The sequence below is a fragment of the Neovison vison genome, unplaced genomic scaffold, assembly GCF_020171115.1.
Source record: "Neovison vison isolate M4711 unplaced genomic scaffold, ASM_NN_V1 Scaffold_088, whole genome shotgun sequence".
Classification (NCBI taxonomy): Eukaryota; Metazoa; Chordata; class Mammalia; order Carnivora; family Mustelidae; genus Neogale; species Neogale vison.
In genome coordinates, this window is record NW_025334892.1 from 206604 (window position 1) to 231199 (window position 24596).

General features: G+C 39.0%; 2 protein-coding genes across 2 annotated transcripts in view; one reads left to right on the forward strand and one right to left on the reverse strand.

Moving 5' to 3' along the window:
- The window catches only part of LOC122898012 (cytospin-B-like), a 334551-nt gene that overhangs the window by 48004 nt on the left and 261951 nt on the right, over positions 1-24596 (forward strand).
- Positions 1-24596, reverse strand: part of LOC122898010 (A-kinase anchor protein 10, mitochondrial-like) — a 69280-nt gene that overhangs the window by 39651 nt on the left and 5033 nt on the right. Inside the window, 4 exon segments of the mRNA XM_044236197.1 lie at positions 7746-8266; positions 8481-8517; positions 12681-12863; positions 18948-18995. Coding sequence (XP_044092132.1) covers positions 7746-8266; positions 8481-8517; positions 12681-12863; positions 18948-18995 — 789 coding nt within the window.

Consider the following 24596-nt stretch of genomic DNA (forward strand, 5'->3'; position numbering starts at 1 on the left):
AGCAAAGAGCCTGATCCCAGGACTCCGGGATCATGACCTGAGCCGAAGGCAGAGGCTTAACCCACTGAGCCACCCAGACGCCCCTATATTACATGCTTCTCTTAAAGAATGATCTCAAATAAACCATCTAAGTTTCTACCTTAAGAAATGAGAAAAAGGGATCACCTGGGTGGATGTTGGGATTGAGCTCGGTGTTGGACTCTCTGCTCAGCAGGGAGCCTGCTCCCCCCCCCATCCTGCCTGCCTCTCTGCCTACTTGTGATCTCTGTCAAATAAATAAAATCTTTAAAAAAATGAGAAAAAGAGTAAAATAAATTCAAAGCATGCAGGAGGAGAGAAGTAACATAACAGAGAATCCATGAAACTGAAAACAGGAAAAAGGAGAAAAATTAATTAAATCAAAAGCTGGTTCTTTGAAAAAGACAGATTAATCCATTATGTATACTGGCAAAGAAAAAAGATGATACAATTACCAACACCAGGAATGAAAAAGAGATTAGCACTACAAACTCAAGATTAAAAAGACAGTAAGGCCATGCTAGATAGTTACATGCCCATAAATTCAACAATTCAATGAAATTAACAATTCCTTGAAAAGCACAAACTACTAACATTCACTCAGGAAGAAACAGATAACCTGAATAGTCCCATGCCTATAAAAGAACTTGAATTCATAGTTTGAAATGTTCTGAAAACACAACACAACAGAACAAACCCAGGCCCTTGCAAATTCTACCAAACATTTAAAGAAGAAGTAATAACAATTCTACATGATCTCTTCCAGAAAATAGAAGAGGTGGGAAAACTTCCCAACTCATTTCTGGGGGGCCAACATCACACTGATACTAAAATCAGACAAAAGCAGTACCAAAAAAGCCACACAAGGTAGAGTACTAACCACTACACAACCACGGCCCAAAAAAGCCACAGACCAAATTCATCATAAACATAAATTCAAAAATGCTCAACAAAATTTAGAAAATCAAATCTAGCAACATGTAAAAAGAATAATACACCACAACCAAATGGAGCTCACCCTTGAAATGCAAGCTTATTCAAACTTTTAAAAGTCAATCAATTTTGATCCACCATATTAACAGACCAAAAAACAAAAAAACAAAACAAAAAACACAAGGAAAACCATAAGGTCATATCAAACACACAAAAAACATAACAAACTGCAACATCATTCATGATTCAAACAACTCTCAGGAAGCCAGTAAGAGGAGCAAACTTCATCAATCTGATTAAGGGCACTGACCAAAAAAAACACATGGCTAACCTCATACTTAAAGTAAGTGAAAGACTGAATGCTTTCCCTTCAAGATCAAGAAGACAAGAATATTCATTCTCACCACTTACAAAAAGTCCTAGCCAGTGCAGTATGGCAAGGGGGAAAAAAAAAGATCGGAAATGAAGAAATAACACTATTCTAGCCACAAACAACATCAATGTCAACATAGAAAATTTCAAGCATTCTACAGAAAAGCTGCTAAAATAACTGAGTTCATAAGGTCACAGAATAGAAAGTTAATATATAAAAATCAATCATATTTGTAAATACTGGTGATGTCAAATTAGTAACAAAAATTTTTTAAAATATCACTCACAAGAGCACCAATAAGAAATATTTGGATATAAATTTAATAAAACATATGAAGGATCTGTATGCTGAAACCTACACAATGCTAAAGAAGTCAAAGACTTAAGAAAATAAAGACATACCATGTCCATGGATTTTAAGACCTGATACAGTTAAGATATAAATTCTTCCCAAACTGACCTATGGATTGAACGCAATTCAATAAAAATTCCAGCAGGATTTCCTTGTAGATATAAGTAAGATTACACTTAAAAAAAAAAAGGAAGAAGAAGAAAAACCAGAACAGACAAAACAATTTAGAAAAAGAACAAACTTGGAGGAGTCATACCAACCGATTTAAAGATTTACTGTAAAGCTACAGGAATCAAAGACAGTGGGTATTAGTTAAGGAATAAACACATATATCAATGGAACAGAACAAGTCCTTAAACAGAATATGGTGCAGGTACAAACGGAACTCAATGGAGTAAGAGTTCTTTTCAATTAGTGGTGTTGCAACAACTGGGTATCCATACACCAAAAAAAAAAAAAAAAAGAAAGAAAGAAAGAAAAAGAAAAAAAATACACACACACACACACACACACACCCCAATACAAAAAAACTTGACCTAACCCTTACATCTTATACAATAGTAACTCAAAACAGACCATACATCTAAATACGAAGTACAAAACCATAATACTTTTAGAAGAACACAAAGGAGAAAATCTTCATGAACTTAAATTGGGCAAAAAGTTCTTAGGATTCAATTCCAAAGAAAAAAGAAAACAAAAAGAAAAGAAAAAAGCAGGTAAGTTAGACTTAATCAAAAAAGTCCTTTGTTTTGTGAAAGACACTATTAAGAGAATGAAAAGCCAAGCTATAAACTAGGAGAAAACATTTACAAATCACATAACCAATAAAGGTTTTATACCCAGAACGCAAAAAGAACTCTCAAAATTCAATAATAAAACAAACAATCCAATAAAGTGTGGGCCTATGGAAGTCTGTTGCTGTCACTGTAATACAGTTTATTGTTTTTGGAAGCTTTTTGTTTTGGTGATAGTTTATTTCAATAAAAAATAGAAATAGTGGGCGCCTGGGTGGCTCAGTGGTTTAAGCCGCTGCCTTCGGCTCAGGTCATGATCTCAGGGTCCTGGGATCGAGTCCCGCATCGGGCTCTCTGCTCAGCAGGGGGCCTGCTTCCCTTCCCCTCTCTCTGCCTGCCTCTGCCTACTGTGATCTCTCTCTGTCAAATAAATAAATAAAATTTTAAAAAAATAGAAATAGTGGAATCATTAAAGGAGTACTAGTTGTTTTACTTTTAAAATTTTGATGCAGTAGATTTGACCTTTTTTGATGTATACTTGTACGAATTTTAAAACTTGCATAGATTCCTGGTGAAAACGTAAAATGGTACATCCAATCTACAAAACAATCTGACAGTTTCTTAACATTTTCAACACACACTACCTAGTCCAGCAAACCTATTAGTAGGTATTGACCATAGAGAACAAAATTTTGTCCACACAAAAACCTGTACACAAATGTTTATAGCAGCTTTTTATAGATTTTATTTATTTATTTGACAGAGAGAGACACAGAGAGAGAGGGAACACACAAGCAGAAGGAGTGGGAAAGGGAGAAACAGGCTTCCAGCCAAGCCGGGAACCAGATTTCCGTCTCAATTCCAAGACCCTGGGATCATGACCTGAGACCAAGGCAGACACTTAATGACTGAGCCACCCAGGTGCCTTTAGAGCAGCTTTATTCATAATCACCAACAGGTGGAAACAATCCAAATGTCACTCAGCAGGTGAATGGATGGTACATCCATACAATGGAATATAACTTAGCAATTAAATGCAACAAACTGTTGACATAATATGATAAATATCAAACCATCACACTGACCGAAAGAAGTCAGTCTCAGTGACTACATAGATAAATTCACTTGTATGGCATTCCAGAAAAGGCAAAACTACAGAGTCAGAGAATAATAGATCAGTGGTTGCCAAGTCCTGGGATAGAGGAGTATTTAACTATAAAGGTCAGAGAATTGTTCTTATGCTGACTGTGATGGCAGTTACAGGAATCTATGCAAGTGTTCAAATTCATGCAAGTATACATCAAAAAAGGTCAAATCTACTGCATAAAAATTTTAAAAGTAAAACAACTAGTACTCCTTTAATGATTCCACTATTTCTATTTTTTATTGAAATAAACTATCACCAAAACAAAAAGCTTCCAAAAACAATAAACTGTATTACAGTGACAGAAACAGACTTCCATTTCCAGAAACAGGCCAGACTAAATGTTCAAAGAAATTCTTCTCAATACCGAATTCTCCCAAGACCTTTTTTGATGCACTTAAAAAGTGTATCAGAGTTTGTGGTAAAGTAAGGGAAACAATAATAGTTCAGAATTCAGAATCTGGGTTTTGTTTGTTTTTACAGAGGGAATGCACTAGGCATCTATATATATATATATACATATATATATGTTAATATTCTTACCAATATGAGGGACAACATCACATAATCAAACATTCACATTTCTGCAGTTAGTTCACACCAGTTCAGGTCAAGTTTTTTCATTTAAAAAATAACGTGTAAGGGGCGCCTAGGTGGCTCAGTGGGTTAAAGCCTCTGCCTTCGGCTCAAGTTGTGATCCCAGGGTCCTGGAATCATGCCCCACGTCAGGCTCTCTGCAGAGCAGAGCCTGCCTGCTTCCTCCTCTCTCTCCCTGACTGCCTCTCTGACTACTTGTGATCTCTATGAAATAAATAAATAAAATATTTTTTAAAAAGTAACATTTTAAAAACATATATTTTTAAAAAATAAAATATTTTAAAAAAATAAATAAAATATTTTTTTAAAAGTAACATTTTTAAAACATATATTTTTTAAAAATAAATAAATAAAATATTTTTAAAAAGCTTTCTGGATTTCTAAATTGCAGATAAGGAAATCGTGGACCTGCAGGAGCCAGTGCAAATCAAGATGGGCAAAGTGCCAGACAGGCAGCGCAGTCACCTGGGAAAACCAGCAATACCAAGAGACTTGAAGCGGGCACTTTCAAGGGCAATTGCTCAGGGCCCAAACAGGGTAGAAGATTAGACCAAAATCATGCCAAAGGCCCTAAGAGTTTACCTGAAAAACCCAAAGACCAAATGTATTTTAAGTGGTACCAGGAAGGTAGTGAAGTTGGCCCCAGATGCAAGGCAAAAGCAAATGCCAATATACTCATAACCCAATTTATTTACTTTTATTTTTTTTTCCTGGAATAACCCAATTTAAACAGCGTTCTCAAAAAAATTCCCACAGAGGGGCACTTGGGTGGCTCAGTGGTTAAAGCCTCTGCCTTCAGCTCAGGTCATGATCCCAGGGTCCTGGGATCGAGCCCCACATCGGGCTCTCTGCTCAGCGAGGAGCCTGCTTCCTCCTCTCTCTCTCTGCCTGCCTCTCTGCCTACTTGTGATCTCTGTCAAATAAATAAATAAAATCTTTAAAAAAAAATTCCCACAGAAAAAAATCCAAAATCCATGTTCAGACAGCCAAAAACCACTAAAATCACAAGCGACCAAGAGTGTGAATCTGAAGAAACAAATAGTGAACCAGATTCAAAAAACCTACAGATATTAGAATCATCAGATGATGAATATATGTTTAAACTTAAAGAAATACCAAATAGGCTGAGAAGTGGGATGAAGGGATAAAGGAACAAGAAACTGAAAACTGACCAGGCAAATTTGAATTAAATATCTAGAAATACAAAATTCAGTAACGTTTAGATAGAAAAAATTGTAAACTGATTCAACAGCAGATTAGACCCATCTTAAGAGACAATAAATGAAAAAAAAGACAATAATGAACTAAAACACAGATCTGAAGAAATGATCATCAATGTAAAAAAGCTACAAACAATATAGTTTTAGGCATATGACATTCCGGAAAAGGCAAAACTATGAAGACAGTAAGATTAATTCTCAGGGATTAGCAGGTAGGAAGAGATGAAAAGGCAAAGTATGGACAGTTTTTAGGGCAGTAAAAATACTCCTAACACCATAACGATGGACCCATGCCATGGTGTATTTGTTGAAAGCCATTGAATGCACAGCACCAAGAGTGAAACCTGATGTAAACTGTGGACTGTGGGTGACTATAGTGTGTCTGGGTAGGTTCAACAACGGCAACAAATGTGCCGCTCTGGTGGCGGACATGGAAGATGGGGGTGGCAGGTCTATATATGTGAGGGGGCCAAGAGTATACAGGAAATTGCTCTACCCTCCTCTCAATTTTGCTGTGAACATAAATTGCTCTGAAAAGGGGCACCTGAGTGGCTCAGTCAGTTAAGCATTTGCCTTGGGCTCAGGTCATGATCTCAGGGTCGTAGGATTGAGACCCCAGTGGGGAAGGGCTCTCTGCCTACTGGGGAGTCTGCTTCTCCTTCTCTCTGCTCGTGGTCTCTCTTGCTATCTCTGTTGCTGTGTCTCTCAAATAAGTAAGTAAAATCTTAAAAAAAAAAAAAAGGAAAATTGCCCTAAAAAAATAAAGTGTTACGGGGTAGGGGTGGGGGGAGAAAAGAAAAAACAAAAAAAAAAAAAAAAAAGAATCACCTTGGGACGCCTGGGTGGCTCAGTTGGTTAAGTGGCTGCCTTCGGCTCAGGTCATGATCCCAGTGTCCTGGGATCGAGTCCCACATAGGGCTCCTTGCTTGGCAGGGAGCCTGCTTCTCCCTCTGCCTCTGCCTGCCATTCTGTCTGCCTGTGCTCGCTCTCTTTGACAAATAAATAAAAATCTTAAAAAAAAAATCTTAAAAAAAAAAAAAAAGAATCACCTAGCTCTACGAGAAGCAAAGAACAGATAAGATGAAGACAGGAAAAAACATGGAGGCTGTCGAATCAGAATTCCAGAAGGTGATAATTGAAAAATTAAGAGAGTGTAACTTTCAAATGAACAGAGAAGAAATAAAGAGGTGCTGTTATTGAAATACTGATTTTAACTCAAACTCCCTGCTCACTTCATAATCCGAGGTACATTACTTAACTATCCTAAACCATAGGGGTGCCTGAGTGGCTCAGTAGTTAAATCCTCTGCCTTCAGCTCAGGTCATGATCTCAGGGTCCTGGGATCAAGCCCCGCATCAGGCTCTCTGCTTGGCAGGGAGCCTGCTTCCTCCTCTCTCTCTGCCTGCTTGTGATCTCTGCCTGTCAAATAAATAAATAAAATCTTTAAAAAAGGGGCGCCTGGGTGGCTCAGTGGGTTAAGCCTCTGCCTTCAGCTCTGGTCATGATCCCAGGGTGCTGGGATTGAGCCCCACATCGGGCTCTCTGCTTAGGGGGGAGCCCGGTTCCTCCTCTCTCTCCGGCTGTTTCTCTGCCTACTTGTGATCTCTCTCTCTGTCCAATAAATAAATAAAATCTTAAAAAAAAAATCCTTAAAAAAATAAACTATCCTAAACCATGGTTTTCTCATTTGTAAAATGGGGCAATAATGCTGACCTCAGAGGTGGTATGGCCATTAGGTGAAATCCGAGTATAGCACTTGGCACAGAACCCAATAAATGTCACCTGTTGGCAATTAAAAAATAATTTTACCAGGGGCGCCTGGGTGGCTCAGTGGGTTAAGCCGCTGCCTTCGGCTCAGGTCGTGATCTCAGTGTCCTGGGATCGAGTCCTGCATCGGGCTCCCTGCTCAGCAGGGCGCCTGCTTCCCTCTCTCTCTCTTTCTGCCTGCCTCTCTGTCTACTTGTGATCTCTGTCAAATAAACAAATAAAATCGTAAAAAATAATAATAATAATAATTTTACCTATGAAGCAGACAGTAAGTTAGTAGGAAATTAAGAATGAGATGAAAATGAAATAAGCATCCCTGGATAATGGTTTGATTTCAAAATCTCTGGAAGGCAGAGGCAGGATTCAACCCTTCTTTATTAGTTAATTCTGCAAAAGAGCCTTCGGAGAGGATTCAATTTTTGTCTGTATCCCTGCTGTTCTTCTTCAAATACCAATCCTTCTCCAGGACATTCTCCAAATCCTTCCGAATTTGCAAGTGGGTGTGAGAGAAAACTATTCTAATGCTTTTATTCCTGCCTCAAGTTCTACTTTATAAACTGATTAAACAAAGAGGATAAAGAGAGATAAGAAAACCACGTACTTACTTTTCATTAATTTTCCTGATAATTCCTTCAGTGGTGAAGAGGGACTATTTCTACTGGCTACTAGAAGTCTAGAGGAGGATTCTTGGATTTCCATGGAAACTGGATGTGTTCCTGTTCTGGCCATTTCAAGATGGAGAGAATGGGCACTGTCACATTCCCGGGAAGGCAGCAAGTGATTCTGAATGTTGCTAGTTCTATTGTTCAGGTCAATTCCTTCAGATTGAGTCATAAGCAGTTGAGCTGAGCTTGAATCCTCCAATCTCTTGTCAAGAGACTCAGTTACAAAAGATGTTGCAGTTTCATGCTTCTTAGATGGAGAGACAGGCTCAGCCTATGCACTCTGCTTCTCGGTGTTGAGACTGTGTGCTCTTATTCGGGACCAAGTTGTAGAGTGAAAACTTTCAGCTTCTAACCAAAATTTAACCAAATGCTACATTCGCCGAAGTTCCATGAATTGAATAAAATAAGGGAGAACAACAGTGTCATGCAGGACTTGTTCAAGAGTCTTTGAAAGACTTGATTTGGGGGCGCCTGGGTGGCTCAGTGGGTTAAGCCGCTGCCTTCGGCTCAGGTCATGATCCCAGGGTCCTGGGATCGAGTCCCGCATCGGGCTCTCTGCTCAGCAGGGGGCCTGCTTCCTCCTCTCTCTCTGCCTGCCTCTCTGTCTACTTGTGATCTCTCTCTGTCAAATAAATAAATAAAATCTTTTTAAAAAAAAAAAAAGAAAGACATGATTTGGTCTCTTGAGTCTGGTAGTCCAGACAAGATCTGCCTGAAAGAAGCAAAAGATTAGCAATTCAGTAACAAATAATTTAAGATTAATAGATTAGTCAGCCACAATCAGCTTAGTGGCACCAGAATTCTTGAATAAAAGTTTACTTCCCGGGTGCCTGGGTGGCTCAGTGGGTTAAAGCCTCTGCCTTCAGCTCAGGTCATGATCCCAGGGTCCTAGGATCAAACTCCGCATTGGGCTCTCTGCTCAGCAGGGGGCCTGCTTCCTCCTCTCTCCGCCTGCCTCTCTGCCTACTTGTGATCTCTCTCTGTCAAATAAATAAATAAAATCTTAAAAAAAAAAAAAGTTGGAGCGCCTGGGTGGCTCAGTGGGTTAAAGCCTCTGCCTTCGGCTCCGGTCATGATCCTGGGGTCCTGGGATCGAGCCCCGCGTCGGGCTCTCTGCTCTGCAGGGAGCATGCTTCCTCCTCTCTCTCTCTTTCTCTCTCTGCCTGCCTCTCTGCCTACTTGTGGTCTCTGTCTGTCAAATAAATAAATAAAATCTTAAAAAAAAATAAAAATAAAAAATAAATAAAAAAGAGTTTACTTCCCTAGCAATTTAATGAATATAAAGAACTAGAAATACTGTCACTGTGACTGCTAAACAGGCAAAGAAACAAGTGTTCGAACTTAATTCAACTATTAAAAAGCTCTTTAATTCAATTATTCTTATCTGACTTTTTTTTTAAGATTTTATTTATTTATTTGACAGAGAGATCACAAGTAGGCAGAGAGGCAGGCAGAGAGAGAGAGAGAGAGGAGGAAGCAGGCTCCCTGCTGAGCAGAGAGCCCGATGCGGGACTCGATCCCAGGACCCTGAAATTGTGACCTGAGCCGAAGGCAGCGGCTTAACCCACTGAGCCACCCAGGCGCCCTCTTATCTGACTTTTAATGGCAGTTCAGACCATGGAAATTCTTGGGGAAAAAAAAAATCTTACGATACTAGTACCAAAGAAAGGCAGCCAATAAAAATATGAAAATATATTCCATCTAATTAAAAATGCCAGAAAAGCAAATTAATATAACATTTTTGTCTGTCAAACTGGAAGATGTTTTTTTCAAAAAATAACAATAAAACCCAACAAAGGCACAGCAGAACAGGCAACACTGTCACCCACTGATGATGAAAATAAAAAATAACAAAACCTCTTTGGAAGAACATTCAGTAACAGAGGGCAAAGCTTTAAAAATCTGCATGACTGGGCGCCTGGGTGGCTCAGTGGGTTAAGCCGCTGCCTTCGGCTCAGGTCATGATCTCAGGGTCCTGGAATCGAGTCCCGCATCGGGCTCTCTGCTCAGCGGGGAGCCTGCTCCCCCCCCCGCCTGCCTCTCCATCTACTTGTGATTTCTCTCTGTCAAATAAATAAATAAAATCTTAAAAAAAAAAAAAGCATCTGCATGATTTCGCAACCCAGTAACGCCACCTCTAGGAACTTTTCCTGAAGAAAAATTGTCCATGTGTGCATGGCCAGAAAAATGTTACCAATGCTCAGTGTTTGTTACAACAGATTAAAGAGTAGCTCTGGGATTTTTATCTTGAGAAATAAAACTAAACTTACCAAAATTTAATAAAAATAAGTTCATTGTATATGTAACTAAATTTAGGTTACGATTATAACCACAAACTATTAGAATAAACAAAAACACTTTTTTTAACATTTAAAGCATTGACATTTTGAGGTTCAGCTTCATAAAATTAGCAGGGTTTGATCAATTTTTCAAAATGGCTTTTCTTAATCCTTTGATATTCAAATTATTTTCTTTTGAAACACTTCATGTGTCATCCTTGCCGGCTGTCTCTCTCTCTCTTTTTTTTTTTCTTTTATTTTTTCTTTTTTTTTTTTTTCCGAGAGAGGGTGCGAGTGAGCAAGCACAGCCCAACCCAACACCGGCTCTAATCTCATGACCCTACCTGAGCTGAAATCAAGAGTGGGGTGCTTAACCGACTGTGCTACCCAGGCACCTCCTGGGTGTCTCATGTTCAAGGTTAACCAGTACATCTCTGTCAACCTCCCTTTCTTGAACTTCACAAAATTCTGATCCTTTGCAAGATTTACTAATTTTTAAATTAAAATTTTAATTCTGAGATAATGGTAAGTTCAAATACAACAATAAGATACAATACAGGGAGATCCCATGTACCCTTTACCGAGGTTCCCCAAGGTAACATCTTACATTACCATATTACAGTATCACATCAAGGTACTGATGTTGCTACAACCACCAATCTTACTCTGATCTTCCCATTTCACCTGTACACAACTGTGGACTTCATTCCATGCAAGGGAATCCATGCAACTTTACCCTGGGTAACTGCCAAGTTACTGAACAGTTCCAATGCCACATGGATGCCTCATGTGGCCTTTTGTAACCACCTCCTCCATTCCTCGGCCCTGGCAAACACTACTCTATCCTTCATTTCTCTAATTTTGTCATTTCAAAAATATTATACAAATGGAATCCTACTGCGCATAACCTTTTGGGACTGGCTTTTGACGCTCAGCACAATTCCCTTGGGACTCACCCAAGCTGTGAGGTAAATCAATAGTGTGCTCTTCTTCATGGCTGAGCAGTATTCTGTGGTATGCAAGTACCAGTGTGTCTAACCACTCACTCGATGCTGCAAGACAGCCGGGTTTCGGCTTTTAAGCTGCTATGGACATCGGGGTACAGGCTTTTGTGGGAATGTAAGTTTCCACTTCTCTAGGATAAAAGCTGAAGAGTGCAACTGCAGGGTCATATGACATCTGCACGTTCTGCTCCACAAGAAACACCAAACTATTTTCCAGAGTGCCTGTACCATTTCACATCCCCACCAGCAACACAGGTGTAATCCAGTAAAACTTACAATTTTATTTTGTGATCAATACAAATGCTGTTTGCAGTGTACTGCTGAGTGTGGCCCACAGACACTCTGACATCTTTGAAGATACACAACTGTTAAGCAAATAGGTCAAAAGACGGGCTAATTTAATTAGACATCAATTTATTCACTTTTCTTTCAATTTATGATGCCATGACACACAACTTTTATGAAGTGCAGAACTGTGGGCGAAAATTCGATCTCCTTCGTATCTTTTTTGGGGGCAGGGGGGAAGAAGTTATTTTAACATAGTAGGGATCCTATTACACTCACTGTTATGTGACCTGCTTTTTGCACTTTAACCTTAGATATTTCTCTAGGTCATCTTCGGACTTTTAAATGGCTCCCTAATATTCCAGATGCGGGGACACCACAATGTATCTACTTCTCCATCGCCAGATATGTACCTGTTGTTCCTCATTTTTTGCTTTCACAAATAACACTGCAATAAAAGCTTTATACATACTTGCATCTACATCTTTTGGCATATATGTGACTACCTCTGAGGGCTAGATCTTCTATTTTACATTCTGATAACTACTTCCACACTGCCTTCCAAAAAAATCTTCATCAATCTACACTTCCACTAAATAGGACTGGCTATTTCTCTGCATCTCCGTTACCATTCAAATTGTCAAACTTTAAAGATTTGCTGATGTGTTAGGGAGAACATTAACTCATTACTTAAATTTGCAATTTCCTGAGTATGAGTGAAATGAGGCATCTTGTTCATATAATTACTGGTTAAATGTATTTCTTCTTCTGGAAATGGCCCTTTTTTTTTTTTAACTGAGAATGCTTTATATTTTTTGCTTATGGGAACGTAATAGAGTATCATTTGTTATACTTGTAGCTGTTATTTTTATTTACTTTTTAAATTTTATTTATTTTTTTATAACATTTTATTTATTCATTTGACAGTGACAGAGATAGCGAGAAGGGAAATATAAGCAGGGGAAGTAGGAGAGGAAGAAGCTGGCTTCCCGCCAAGCAGGGAGCCTAATGCGAGGCTCGATCCCAGGACCCCGGGATCATGACCCGAGCCGAAGGCAGACACCTAATGAATGAGCCCTCAGGTGCCCCAAATTTTATTTTAAGAAGGCTCCATGCCCAATGTGGGGATCAAACTCACAACCCACAGATCAAGAAACACATGCTCTTATCTTAAATACAGATCAAGAAACACATGCTCTTATCTTAAAGCACATTCCCATTATACAGTTCTACTATCCTCCAGCAAGAGTTTCCCATAACACACTCAATCCTTCCTACTAGAAGTTAACAAAAAGTGAGTCACTTACCCAGGTCGCCAAAATGAGCAGCCTCCATGTGGCTTGGCTGCTTCTTAAGTGTTGCTGTCCTGCTACTTGAAAAAGAGTCCATCTTGGCAGAAATGGCATTGATTGCAACATGACTTGGTCCTGCTGCCTCCAGCAAGGCATGATTTTTAGTGCTTTTTTGTGGGGAATGTACAGATATTGAAGCTATAATTTGGGGGGAAAAAGGTTAAAAATTAAACATAATTTGATAGCCTAAAAATGTCTCCTAAAGGACTTTAAGAGAACTTTAAAAATTAAATTTTGTAACACCTCCCTTAAGCATACACACTCAACAAAAAATACTTAACGGGAAAGGGAATCAAGCAGCAGAAAACTGGAAAGCAATGTCCTATTATTATTTATAACTCTCAAAATACTGTGCCAAAAATGGAACTTAAAACAAGAGATGTTTCTTTGAGAACTTCTACTGATGACAGAAAGTACCAAAGCCAGAAAACATTCTGATATATGGACCTTTTCAATTCCTTAATCCTTTTTGTCCAAGGAACAAAACTAAAACTTGTGAAATGGGGTAAAAGTGAGAAAAACATTCTTCAGAATACTTATTTTATTTTATTTTTTTGTCAGAGGAAGAGAGAGGGAGTACACAAGCCGGGGGAAACAGCAGGCTGAGGGAGAAGCAGGCTCCCTGCTGAGTAGGAAGCCCAATGTGGGACTCCATCCCAGGCCCCTGGGATCATGACCTGAACTGAAGGCAGACGCTTAAGCCACCCAGGCATCCCCTTATTTTACTTTTTAATTGGGTAACAAAATTTCTCTAATGAAAAACATTTATGATCAAGGATCAAGCTGCTTGAGATAAAGCACACTTAAAAAATTCACAAAATACATTTTCCTTAGTAGTCTGACGAAAGGGCCTATTGACGTCAGAATAAAGAAATTACCCATTTGCTAACAGGAAATAAGCAACTCAGTATTACAACACTGTCAAAGTAGTCCTGTGACGTTGCTACAGCTGGATCAGCATTCAAACTCTCCTATTTATTCCATACAAATATTAAAGACTCTTAGTAAAGGTCTTTAAGAAGTGTTGGCCTAGGGACGCCTGGGTGGCTCAGTTGGTTGGACGACTGCCTTCGGCTCAGGTCATGATCCCGGAGTCCCAGGATCGAGTCCCGCATCGGGCTCCCAGCTCCATGGGGAGTCTGCTTCTCTCTCTGACCTTCTCCTCACTCATGTTCTCTCTCACTGTCTCTATCTCAAATAAATAAATAAAATCTTTAAAAAAAAAAAAAGAAGTGTTGGCCTAGCACATTGCTATAGCAAGGACAGAAGGGACACCTGGGTGGTACAGTAGGCTAAGCATCTGCCTTCTGCTCAGGTCATGACCCCAGACTCCTGAGACGCAGTTCCATACACAGAGCTTCCTGCTCTGTGGGGAACCTGCTTCTCCCTCTGCCTGCTACTCTCCCTGCTTGTGCTCTCTCTCTAACAAATAAGTAAAATCTTAAAAAAGAAATTTTAAAAAATGTCCACCATGTCGGAAATGGTCTCCTTCCCTGACTCCTCCTCCTGAGGCTCTCTGCTCTTTTATTCTTTTTGCTAGAAACATTTACTCTCCAACCTTTTAATTATTACTAGAGCCAACTTTTCTGAAAAGATTATTTAAACCTGTAAGTACTCCTCTTTTTCCCACAAATAAACTTGAGACCCTGACACATCTGTTAAAATAAATAAAACCAGATAAAATAGGTACCTAAAATCTAAACAGATATCTAAAGGAGATTTTTAAAAAGAGTTATTAGGGGACGTCCGGGTGGCTCAGTCATTAAGCGTCTGCCTTTGGCCCAGGCCATAATTCCAGCATCCTGGGACTGAGCCCCACTTCGGGCTCCCTGCTCGGTGGGGAGACTCCTTCTCCCTCTCACACCGCCATCCTGCCCCTGCTTGTGTTCCCTCTCTCACTATGTCTCTCTCTGTCAAATAAATAAATAAATACATTAAAAAACAAAACAAAACAGTTATTAGTAACTCTGGTTGACTCAAGGGGAACGTCTCACTCACACTCTGGACCTCTCTGCAGCAGCTCTTAGGGTACACTTCTATGGAACTGGAGCCCCAGGGAGTAAGCCCTGACCTGCATCTGACACCTGGCCTTTGATCTGGGCTTGGGGCCTATTAATTCCTTACCGCTAGCTATTCTCACTTTGACTTGACCATATCAAGACCAATTTGTCCAAATACCAAACTCACCGCATCTTCTTCCAAACTAATGCTCCTATTCGATTTCCCTATCTCTGCTCAACCTGCCAGTCTCCAAAGCTCAGAATCATGGGCCCATTCTTTTTCACTCTACATGTTTACCTAAGATTGGTTGATTTTTTCTTAAAGATATTATACATCTACTTACATGTTTATTATCAACACCACACCCTTAATACAGGCTTTTCTGTATTACAGCAAAACGACTTCTTTGGTTTCCATCCTATAGAACTCTTCCAGACTTACCTTTCATAAATACCGTATATAAAGCATCAACATCCTACTCAAAGCCTACAGGCTCCCTATGTTCTCTGTCTAAACTCTCTATTCTGGTCTCTAAGGTCCTTACAACTGGGTATCAATCTTCTGTGAAAATACCCCCTTACTTGTCTGAAGGTCCCTCTGCCCAATATATACTCAAAGAAGAGGCTGGGCTGTTAGGGAAAAGAGAAAGAACTGCCTCTTTCACTCAAATCCTTATTATTCAACTTTTATATAGATTAAGTCCCATTTCTACAAAACCTTCCCCACACTTAAAAAAGCATTTGCTGATCACAAATTCCTCTGAACTCCTCACAATATTTCATCTAACTAAGCCATCATGTTCAGGGCCTCTTCTGCTACAACAAGAGCTACCAGAGTAGTACCTCCTACGTACCAAACCTTGTACTGGGGGCTCGATACACATTTTTTGGAGGGTATATTACTTCATTATCTCTTACACCAATTTTGCAAGACCAGTATTTTCCTCAAATTTTTTTAAAAGATTTTATTTATTTATTTGACAGAGATCACAAGTAGGCAGAGAGGCAGGCAGAGAGAGAGAGAGAGAGAGAAGGAAGCAGGCTCCCTGCTGATCAGAGAGCCCGATAGGGACTCAATTCCAGGACCCTGAGATCATGACCTGAGCCAAAGGCAGAGGCTTTAACCCAGGCACCCCTATTTTCCTCATTTTTGAGATGCAGAAAGACAAAAGTTAAATACTTGATACATGTCAATGAGATAGTAGTTGTTTCAACAGGCAGAACTTGAGCTTTGGTCTGCCAGACTCTAGAAAAATCACCCTTTTACCTTTGGTTGGAATCTCAGACTCTAGAATTATGTGGATAAAATAATATATGTAAATGTCTCCAACTACCTCCCACCCACCATTCCAAAATTGAACATATAATTTCCCAACTTGGTTCTCCACCAGTCACACAGTTAGGCAAGCCAGAAAAGTAGGTGTTAAACTGAAACCTTCCTATCCCTTACACCTCCTATTTAATCAATAACAAAGTTCTATTGATTTTTGCTCTGAACTGATCACTCCATCTCTCTTTATTTTCATCACTGTAGATCCAGCCCATGCCATCTGTGGACTCACTTGATGAATGTTCCTCTCCCCTATCAATCTCTAAGTTCAGTGAGTACAGGAGCAAAGTCTTTTTTTTTTTTTTGCCTAGCCTCAGTTTTTGGCTAATGCCTACAACAGAACAGGTGTTCAAGAAATGGTTGTTATTGGGACGCCTGGGTGGCTCAGTTGGTTGGACGACTGCCTTCGGCTCAGGGCGTGATCCTGGAGTCCCGGGATCGAGTCCCACATCGGGCTCCCAGCTCCATGGGGAGTCTGCTTCGCTCTCTGACCTTCTCCTCGCTCATGCTCTCTCTCTCAAATAAATAAATAAAATCTTTAAAAAAAAAAAAGAAATGGTTGTTATTAGTATGTTGGTGTATTTGCTACTATTCCACGTCTAAGCTCTAATCATACTGCAAACTTCTTGAGGGCCTGTTTCCTATGAAAGGAAGATTCTGTAAGATTCTGTTCTGTAAGATTCTAAGGTAAGCCAGTGAATGCTAAGCACAGATTATGTACTGTCACAGGGTAGGAACATGGAATTTTTTTAGCCAGGTACAGTTTCAGAAGTTAGGCAGGCCAACCCTCTCACTCCACAAATGAAGAATCCGAGGAAGGTTACAGGTCTTCCCAAGGTCACACTGTTAGTAGCAGTTTAGAGTAGAAGACCTGAGAAATATAAAGTGCCTGAGACATCAAACCCCTTCCTTCTACATTCGGATCTCGTCTTTACACATGCTGCTTGCTAAGGGCTTGAAGTATTTATCAAAGTCAATCAAATTCTGCTTAAGGAAAGCAGTATGAACCAACACGGTTCATAAACACCTGGCTTAAAATTAACAGACGTAAGCAGAAAATAAGACTGTAAAGTACCCTAGCTCTTCCCTAATATTACAAATCTCTTAAGTTATAATTAGTCACTCTCCAGCAAACTGAGCATAAATGGTTAATACTCAATGCTAGCCACATAAGATACAAACATCTGAAAAAGAGTCTAAGTAGCGGGCACCTGGGTGGCTCAGTGGGTTAATGCCTCTGCCTTCGGCTCAGGTCATGATCCCGGAGTCCTGGGATCGAGTCCCGAATTGGGCTCTCTGCTCAGCAGGGAGCCTTCTTCCCTTCCTTCTCTCTCTGCCTGCCTCTCTGCCTACTTGTGATCTCTGTCTGTCAAATAAATAAATAAAATCTTAAAAAAAAGTCTAAGTAGCAATCTATAGATCTCATGTAAATAGATTTTATTTATGAAATTTACATTAACGGCTATATAAACAATTTCCATTATAATTTTCCATTCCAATCTTTGTAATTAATATAATAAAATCAGTCAAAACTATAGTAGAGATTACAACCTAAAGAAGCATGCTCTAGCCTATAAACATAGATAATATACTGATTACAATAAAGTACTCTGGATAAATTTAAGTTAAGACCATTCATCCAAAGTAACAGAGAAGTAAAAACTATAATGATCCATACTTCCGGGTAAACAACAGAAAGCCAAGCCTTGTAAGTGGAAGTTCTTTACTCCAGAGCTGTCAGCTGAGTTCAGAGTATTTTTCACTTTGAGTTTTTTTGTTTTTGTGTTTTGTTTTGTTTTTTTAAGATTTTATTTATTTGACAGAGATCACTAGTAGGCCGGGGGTGGGGTGAGTGGGGAGCAAGCTCCCTGCCAAGCAGAGAACCTGATGTGGGGCTCGATCATAGGACCCTGGGATCATGACCGGAGCCAAAGGCAGAGGCTTTACCCCACTGAGCCACCCAGCAGGCACTTTTTGTTTTGTTTTTAAAGATTTATTTATGGGGCACCTGGGTGGCTCAGTCAGTTAAGCCTCTGCCTTCAGCTCAGGTCATAATCCCAGGGTCCTAAGATCGATCTCTGCATCTGTTTCCTTTCTTGGTGGGGAGTCTGCTTCCCCTCCTCTGCCCTTCCTCCCATTTGTGCTCTCTCTGTCTCTCAAATAAAATAAATTTTAAAAAATAAAAAAGATGTTATTTATTTATTTTAGAAAGAGAGAGAGTGAGCACAGTGGGGAGGGGCAGATGGAGAGAGAGTCTGCAGCAGACTCCACACTGAGCCGAGCACCCAACACAGAGCTTGACCTCACGACCCTGAGCCAAAACCAAGAGCCAGACACTCAACCCATGCAAGCACCCCTCGCTTTTTGCTTTTTTAAACAATAAAGTCAACTACAAACCATAAGAGATGCTCAACTACAGGAAAGAAACTGAGGGTTGCTGGAGGGGAGGTATGAGGGGATGGGGTAACGGGTGATAGACATTAAGGAGGACACCTGATCTAATCCTGAGCACTGGGTGTTATATGCAACAGATGAATCACTAAACTCTACCTCTGACACTAACAATACACTCAATGTTAATTCACTGATTTTAAGTTAAAAAAATAATAAAATCAACTCATTAATTCTAGTGAACAAACATGTGATTAATGGAGGGCATTGGTTTACTGTATCACTAGGACAGCCAACAAGTGCTTAGCAAAAGCCTATCATATATGCAAGGTGCTGAAGAATATACAAGTCAAACAAGGAAATAAGTCACAATCATAAATAATTACAAAAGAAGGCAGAGATGATTAATGGCAAGAGAAGGGGGGAAGATAACAGGTTTAAATAGCCTGTAAATGCAAAGCACATCACTTTTTTAACACAATGGAACACCACTGAACTCACCTTTAATTGACTTGACATCTGAGGTTTTCTCTTGTTCTTTGCCTTTCACTGGAAGATAAAAAAGCATCATGACCAACTTCTACAGTCAAAAAGATCCCATCTGTACGATGTAAAAATTAGACAAGCTTTGTTCTAACAGATGAATATTCACAGCTGTACAACAATGGAATAACACCTTGGAGGGGGACAGGGCGAGACAGTTGTCAGGGGAAAGGAAGTGACCCTTGAACATCGTTCAGTCAAGAGCACTGAGCGTGCTAATGGAGAGACAATGTCAGAATACCTGGGTTCAAATCTAGCTTGCAACTTATTACACAGCCCTCTGACCATGGACCAGTTACTTTACTTCTCTGGGTCTCAATTTCCTTGATTTATAACTTTAGAACAGTAATAACAACATCTACCTTAGAGGGTTATGAGTGAAAAAAAAATTAAAAAGAGCCCAGAAGAGTACGAGGTACAAGGTTAATTTAGGATGTTAACTAATATTATTAAAATGTGCCACTAGATGCGTCTTCAAGAAAAAGAGTTCTTTGTATATCGTATCTTACTTTTTGTGTATTCCTCTCATAGCAGCAAATAAAAACATTCTAAACTTATAGTCTAAATATCTAATACTCAAGGCTTAACAACTTCTCTTAAAGTGCTACACAGTCTCTTCTCCATTATACAAAACAGTAGAAATTCTACTGCAAATATGCTAACAATGTAATATCCAAGAAAGGAAGGTACATGGCAGCTTAAGCAAAGCGTGAACTCCTACAGGATCTGACATAAGACTATTTTTTTTAAAGATTTTATTTATTTATTTGACAGACAGAAATCACAAGTAGGCAGAGAGACAGAGAGAAGCAGGCTCCCAGCTGAGCAAAGAGCCTGATATGGGGCTCGATCCCAGAACTCTGGGAGTCATGACCTGAGCCGAAAGCAGTGGCTTTAACCCACTGAGCCAGCCAGGTGCCCCGACATAAGACTATTTTTAACCTTCCTTACTTTTCTTGTATTTTTTTCCAACATTAAATTTTCTTTAACCCCACCATGAAAAGCCTATCAAAATAAAAAATCCCAACATGTGCTCTTCAACAGTCAACACTGAAAGGCTAGTAGCAGGAAATAACAAGCTCTCAAAGTATCAGATAAATTAATCCATCAACAAGTATGTGAGTGCCTCGTATGTGCTAGACATTGTCCTGGCTCAGGAAGGAACAGTCCTGTCTTCAAGAAGTCTACATACAAGAATGTGGAGACAAACATGAACAAAAATTATCATTTCAGGTACTGATCACTGCTGTTGGAAAGAAAAAAAAATAATAAGGTAATGTAGTAGAAGCAACTGGGTTGCATCTGCAAACTGACTGCTTCTCCTACTTGAAACATGAACTTGTCTGGACTTCCAAGGCACTCGACTCCCTGGTTTCCAGCTGCTCCTTCTCAGTTTATTGCCTGGTCAACTTCTACCTACTGAGAGTTTCTCAGAGAAAGTTGGGCACCTTTTCTTTTCACTACGTACACATGTGTATTTCCTGGCTGAGCTTACCCATTCTGAAGGCTTTCAATACCACAGACAAGCTATGAATCCTGAATTTCTATTTCTAGTGTAAAACCTTCCTGACCTTAAAATTCATTTTGTTTAACCATCTACCCATCCTCTTCCAGAATTACACTCGTCCAAAATGGAACATACCCTCTCTTCCCAAACCTGGTTTACTTCACTTTTCATTTTTCTCATGAATGACAGACACTCCCACCCCAGTTTCTCAGGCCAAAAATCTTGGAGTCATTCTTAACATGTCTCTCCTTTACTTCCCACACTCAAAACACTTCTAAGACCAACGGATTTTAACCACTAAAACATACCTCCATATTTCCACTTTTGTCACCTTCAATACATTCTCATCAATCAGATCTCGTCAATACTTGAAACAGACAAGTACACACACAATCCAACAATAACCACATTATTAGTGTTTTGCCTTACTTCCCTTTTCCCCCCAAATATTATATAAAGGGTCCTATGACTCACTACCTGATCCCACTACTCTTCCCTTCCCGGAGATAAATACTGCCCTAAATTGGATGTTTTCTACCATTTATGTTTTTAGACTATTACTACCTGAGTGTAAAACATGCAGTTATTCTATAGATCTTTAAAAATGAAATGAATAGTATTCTTCTACACATATCTGAAGCTTGTATTCATCCCATAATTTGACTTCTCTATACTGATGCATTCATGTAGCTCTAGTACTTTCATTTTAGCTGCTGAATTTCTAAAATACACCTTTATTGATTCATTTTAGTACATGTCTTCCTATGTAGTCTATATGTAAGAAGTTCTCTAGGAGGGGTGCCTGGGTAGCTCAGATAGTTGAGCATCCGCCTTCAGCTCAGGTCATGATCTTCAGGTCCTGGGATCAAGCCCCACATCAGACTCCCAGCTCAGCCATGAGTCTGCCTCTCCTTCTCCCTCTGCCCCTCTCCCTGCTTGTGCGCGCTCTCTCTCTCTCTCTCTCTCTCTAATAAATAAATATAATCTTTAAAAAAAAAAACTTCTCTAGGATAAAACACTATAAGTGGAATTAATAGGTAACCAGTGATGGGCAGTTTTAATGAAAGTGGCCATTTAATTAATATTTTTCAATGGTATTTGATGTACTTTTAATTCATTTTCTTGAGTTCCTCTGAGGAAATATCCTTTTGTATTTATTGGGTATTTAGGTATCTTCTTTTATGGGCTGGCTACTCGATTCCTTTGTCCTTTACTGATTTGCAGAAATTCCACTCATATTCTGGATGTTAATCCTTGGTGTTTCAAATACCTTATGTGTATTTTATTGTATGGAAGCTTTAAATTTTAATGTAGCCAAATTTACATTATGTGGATTGTATTTTCCTATGTCTTAAAGATATCCTTTCCTAGCCCAGGATCAGATTTTTTTTTTCCCTCTGTATTTTCTTCCATATGATTTCAAATGTTGCTTTTTAAAATTCTGGGCTCTTATCTACCTGTATTTATTTGTTTGTCAGATATTGGGAAACTACAGCTCATGGGCCAAATCAAGCCCACCTTCAGTTTTTTATAAATAAAGTTTTAGTTTAACACAGCCATGTCCATTTGTTAACATATAATCTATGGCTACAAGGACACCATCTTGTCTTGAACAGAAAATTAACTGACCCCTGATGTATATGATACGACATAGAAAAATCCTAATTATTTTTCTGCCAGAGGGACAGCAAACATCACTTACTGATTAGTCCAACCTTTCTCAACTAAACAGGAACTCTTTATATACCAAGTTCTCATACACACATGGGTTTTTTCCTGGGCATTTAATTTCAGTCTTAATTACTTAACCATATAATCAGCCTTTGACAGGGCCAAGTCCTCTACCTTATTCTCTTACAAAACTACCTGCTCTATTAATTATAGTGTCAACTTGTCCTGATCCTAAAACCCCTACAGGAATTTTTAAAGTAGCACTGACTGAATGATTAATGTGGGGGAGAGTTCACATCTTTCTGGGATTGAGTCTTTCTATCCATGAACATAGTATACCTCTCCATTTATCTGGGTCTTCTTTCATGTCAAATTAGGTTTTATAAACTCTATAATGATTTTAGTTTTGTTTTTACTGGCATATAGTGGTAAAACTGAGTTTTAAATAATCCCATATAAACACATATATTTTTAAAACCCAGCTGAACTCTTTTAACTTTTATGAGTTCTAAAAGTATGAGTGTAGATCTTCTTCAGTTTTTTTATATATGCAATTATGTTATCTGGGACTAACCATTCCTTTGTCTCCTTTCCATTCCAAAACTTAAAATTTCCCTACTTTTTGTTTTGTGCTATTGTGAAGACTATATTAGCTTTCTTTTTGTGTAATATCCCTGATATATTTTCCCATCTTTTTACTTTTAACCTTCTTATGATCCTTTTTATACTAAATGGCATACAGGAGGAATCTAGTCTTTTCACTGGGACAGCCCATTTCTGTTTATTGTGATTACTGCTCTAGATGTCTGAAGAAGATCATTCTTAAAACTGTGTAAATTTGGGGCGCCTGGGTGGCTCAGTGGGTTAAAGCCCCTGCCTTCAGCTCAGGTCATGATCCCAGGGTCCTGGGATCGAGCCCTGCATCGGGCTCTCTGCTGAACAGGGAGCCTGCTTCCTCCTCTCTCTCTCTGCCTACTTGTGATCTGTCTGTCAAATAAATAAATAAAATCTTAAAAAAAAACTGTGTAAATTTGTTGATTTCTCCTGGTAAATCTGTATATTTTGCTTTATGTATTTTGAGACTGATATTAGGTTCAAAGCAGTTCAGAGTTTTATCTTCCTACTACCATTTTCATTTTATCATAATGTAGTCACCTTTTTATCCCTGATAATGTTTTGTTGTTTCAAGTATGTCATCTGCCACACAGCTTTCTTCTGGTTGACATTTGTCTACTATATCCTGCCATCCAGTTATTTTCAATTTCTCTATGTCCTTATGTCTTAGTTGTGTTCCCAGTAGTTTATTGCTGGATTTTGGTTTATTATCCAGCCTAACTTTTTGTCTTTTAGCCATACAGTCTTTACATTTATTGTGACTGCTGATTTAGGTTTATTTCAACTACATTATTCTATATTGCTAACTATACTTTTTCTTGTTTCTTTATTTCCTTGTATTATGAAACATCTAAAACAAAGACAATACTAGAATTTAATCTGAGTAATACTCAGGTTTGTCAAATCTTAAGATTATACTAATTTGCTTCTAAAAATTTTTCAAAAGAAGACATGCATGTGAAAATTAATTCTCTCCCTGATTGGATTTCCCCTTCTCCCCAGGGAAATAATTTCATAAAATAGATTATTGTCTCCACCTACAGTTTTACTCTTTAACATATTTCTGCATCTGTAAACAACATATAGCATTGATTGAAGGTTTTTAAACATTATATAAGTAGTCCTACCAACTGCCATTCCCAACGGCAGGATACCCTAACCAAATCTTGGTAGAGTCAAGCTTTAATCCCATCCTTCAGGAGTTCTCAAGAACTTTACTGCCTCAAGTAACACCTCTCTCTTCTGTATCATTTTCTCCCTCTCTACCAGATCATTTCTATCGCCATACAAACATGTTCTAGCACCTTTTATCTTAAAAAAAAGAAAAAAATCGCTTAACCCAAGAGCCCCTTTTAGTTCCTTTTCACTGCAGTTTCTTGAAAAGGGTGTTTTTACTCTTGCTACTTTTCCACACTTCACCTTCTCCCTCCAACCCATTCCACTGATACTGATACCTCTCTCAAAAGTCATCAATTACTCCCACATTATCAAACTAAGTAGTTATTTCATCTTGATCCTGCAAGTGACATTCAACACAACACACCCTTCTTTTTTAAACACTATCTTCTCTTAGCTTCCATGATATCACACTCCTTTATAACTTGTATTTTTTTTTAAGGTATATCTTTCTCCACGCATTTACCTTTTTTTTAAAAGATATTATTTATTTATTTGACAGAGATCACAAGTAGGCACAGAGGCAGGCAGAGATAGAGGAGGAAGCAGGCTCCCCGCTGAGCAGAGAGCCTGAGGCAGGGCTCGACCCCAAGACCCTGGGATCATGACCTGAGCCGAAGGCAGAGGCTTTAACCCAC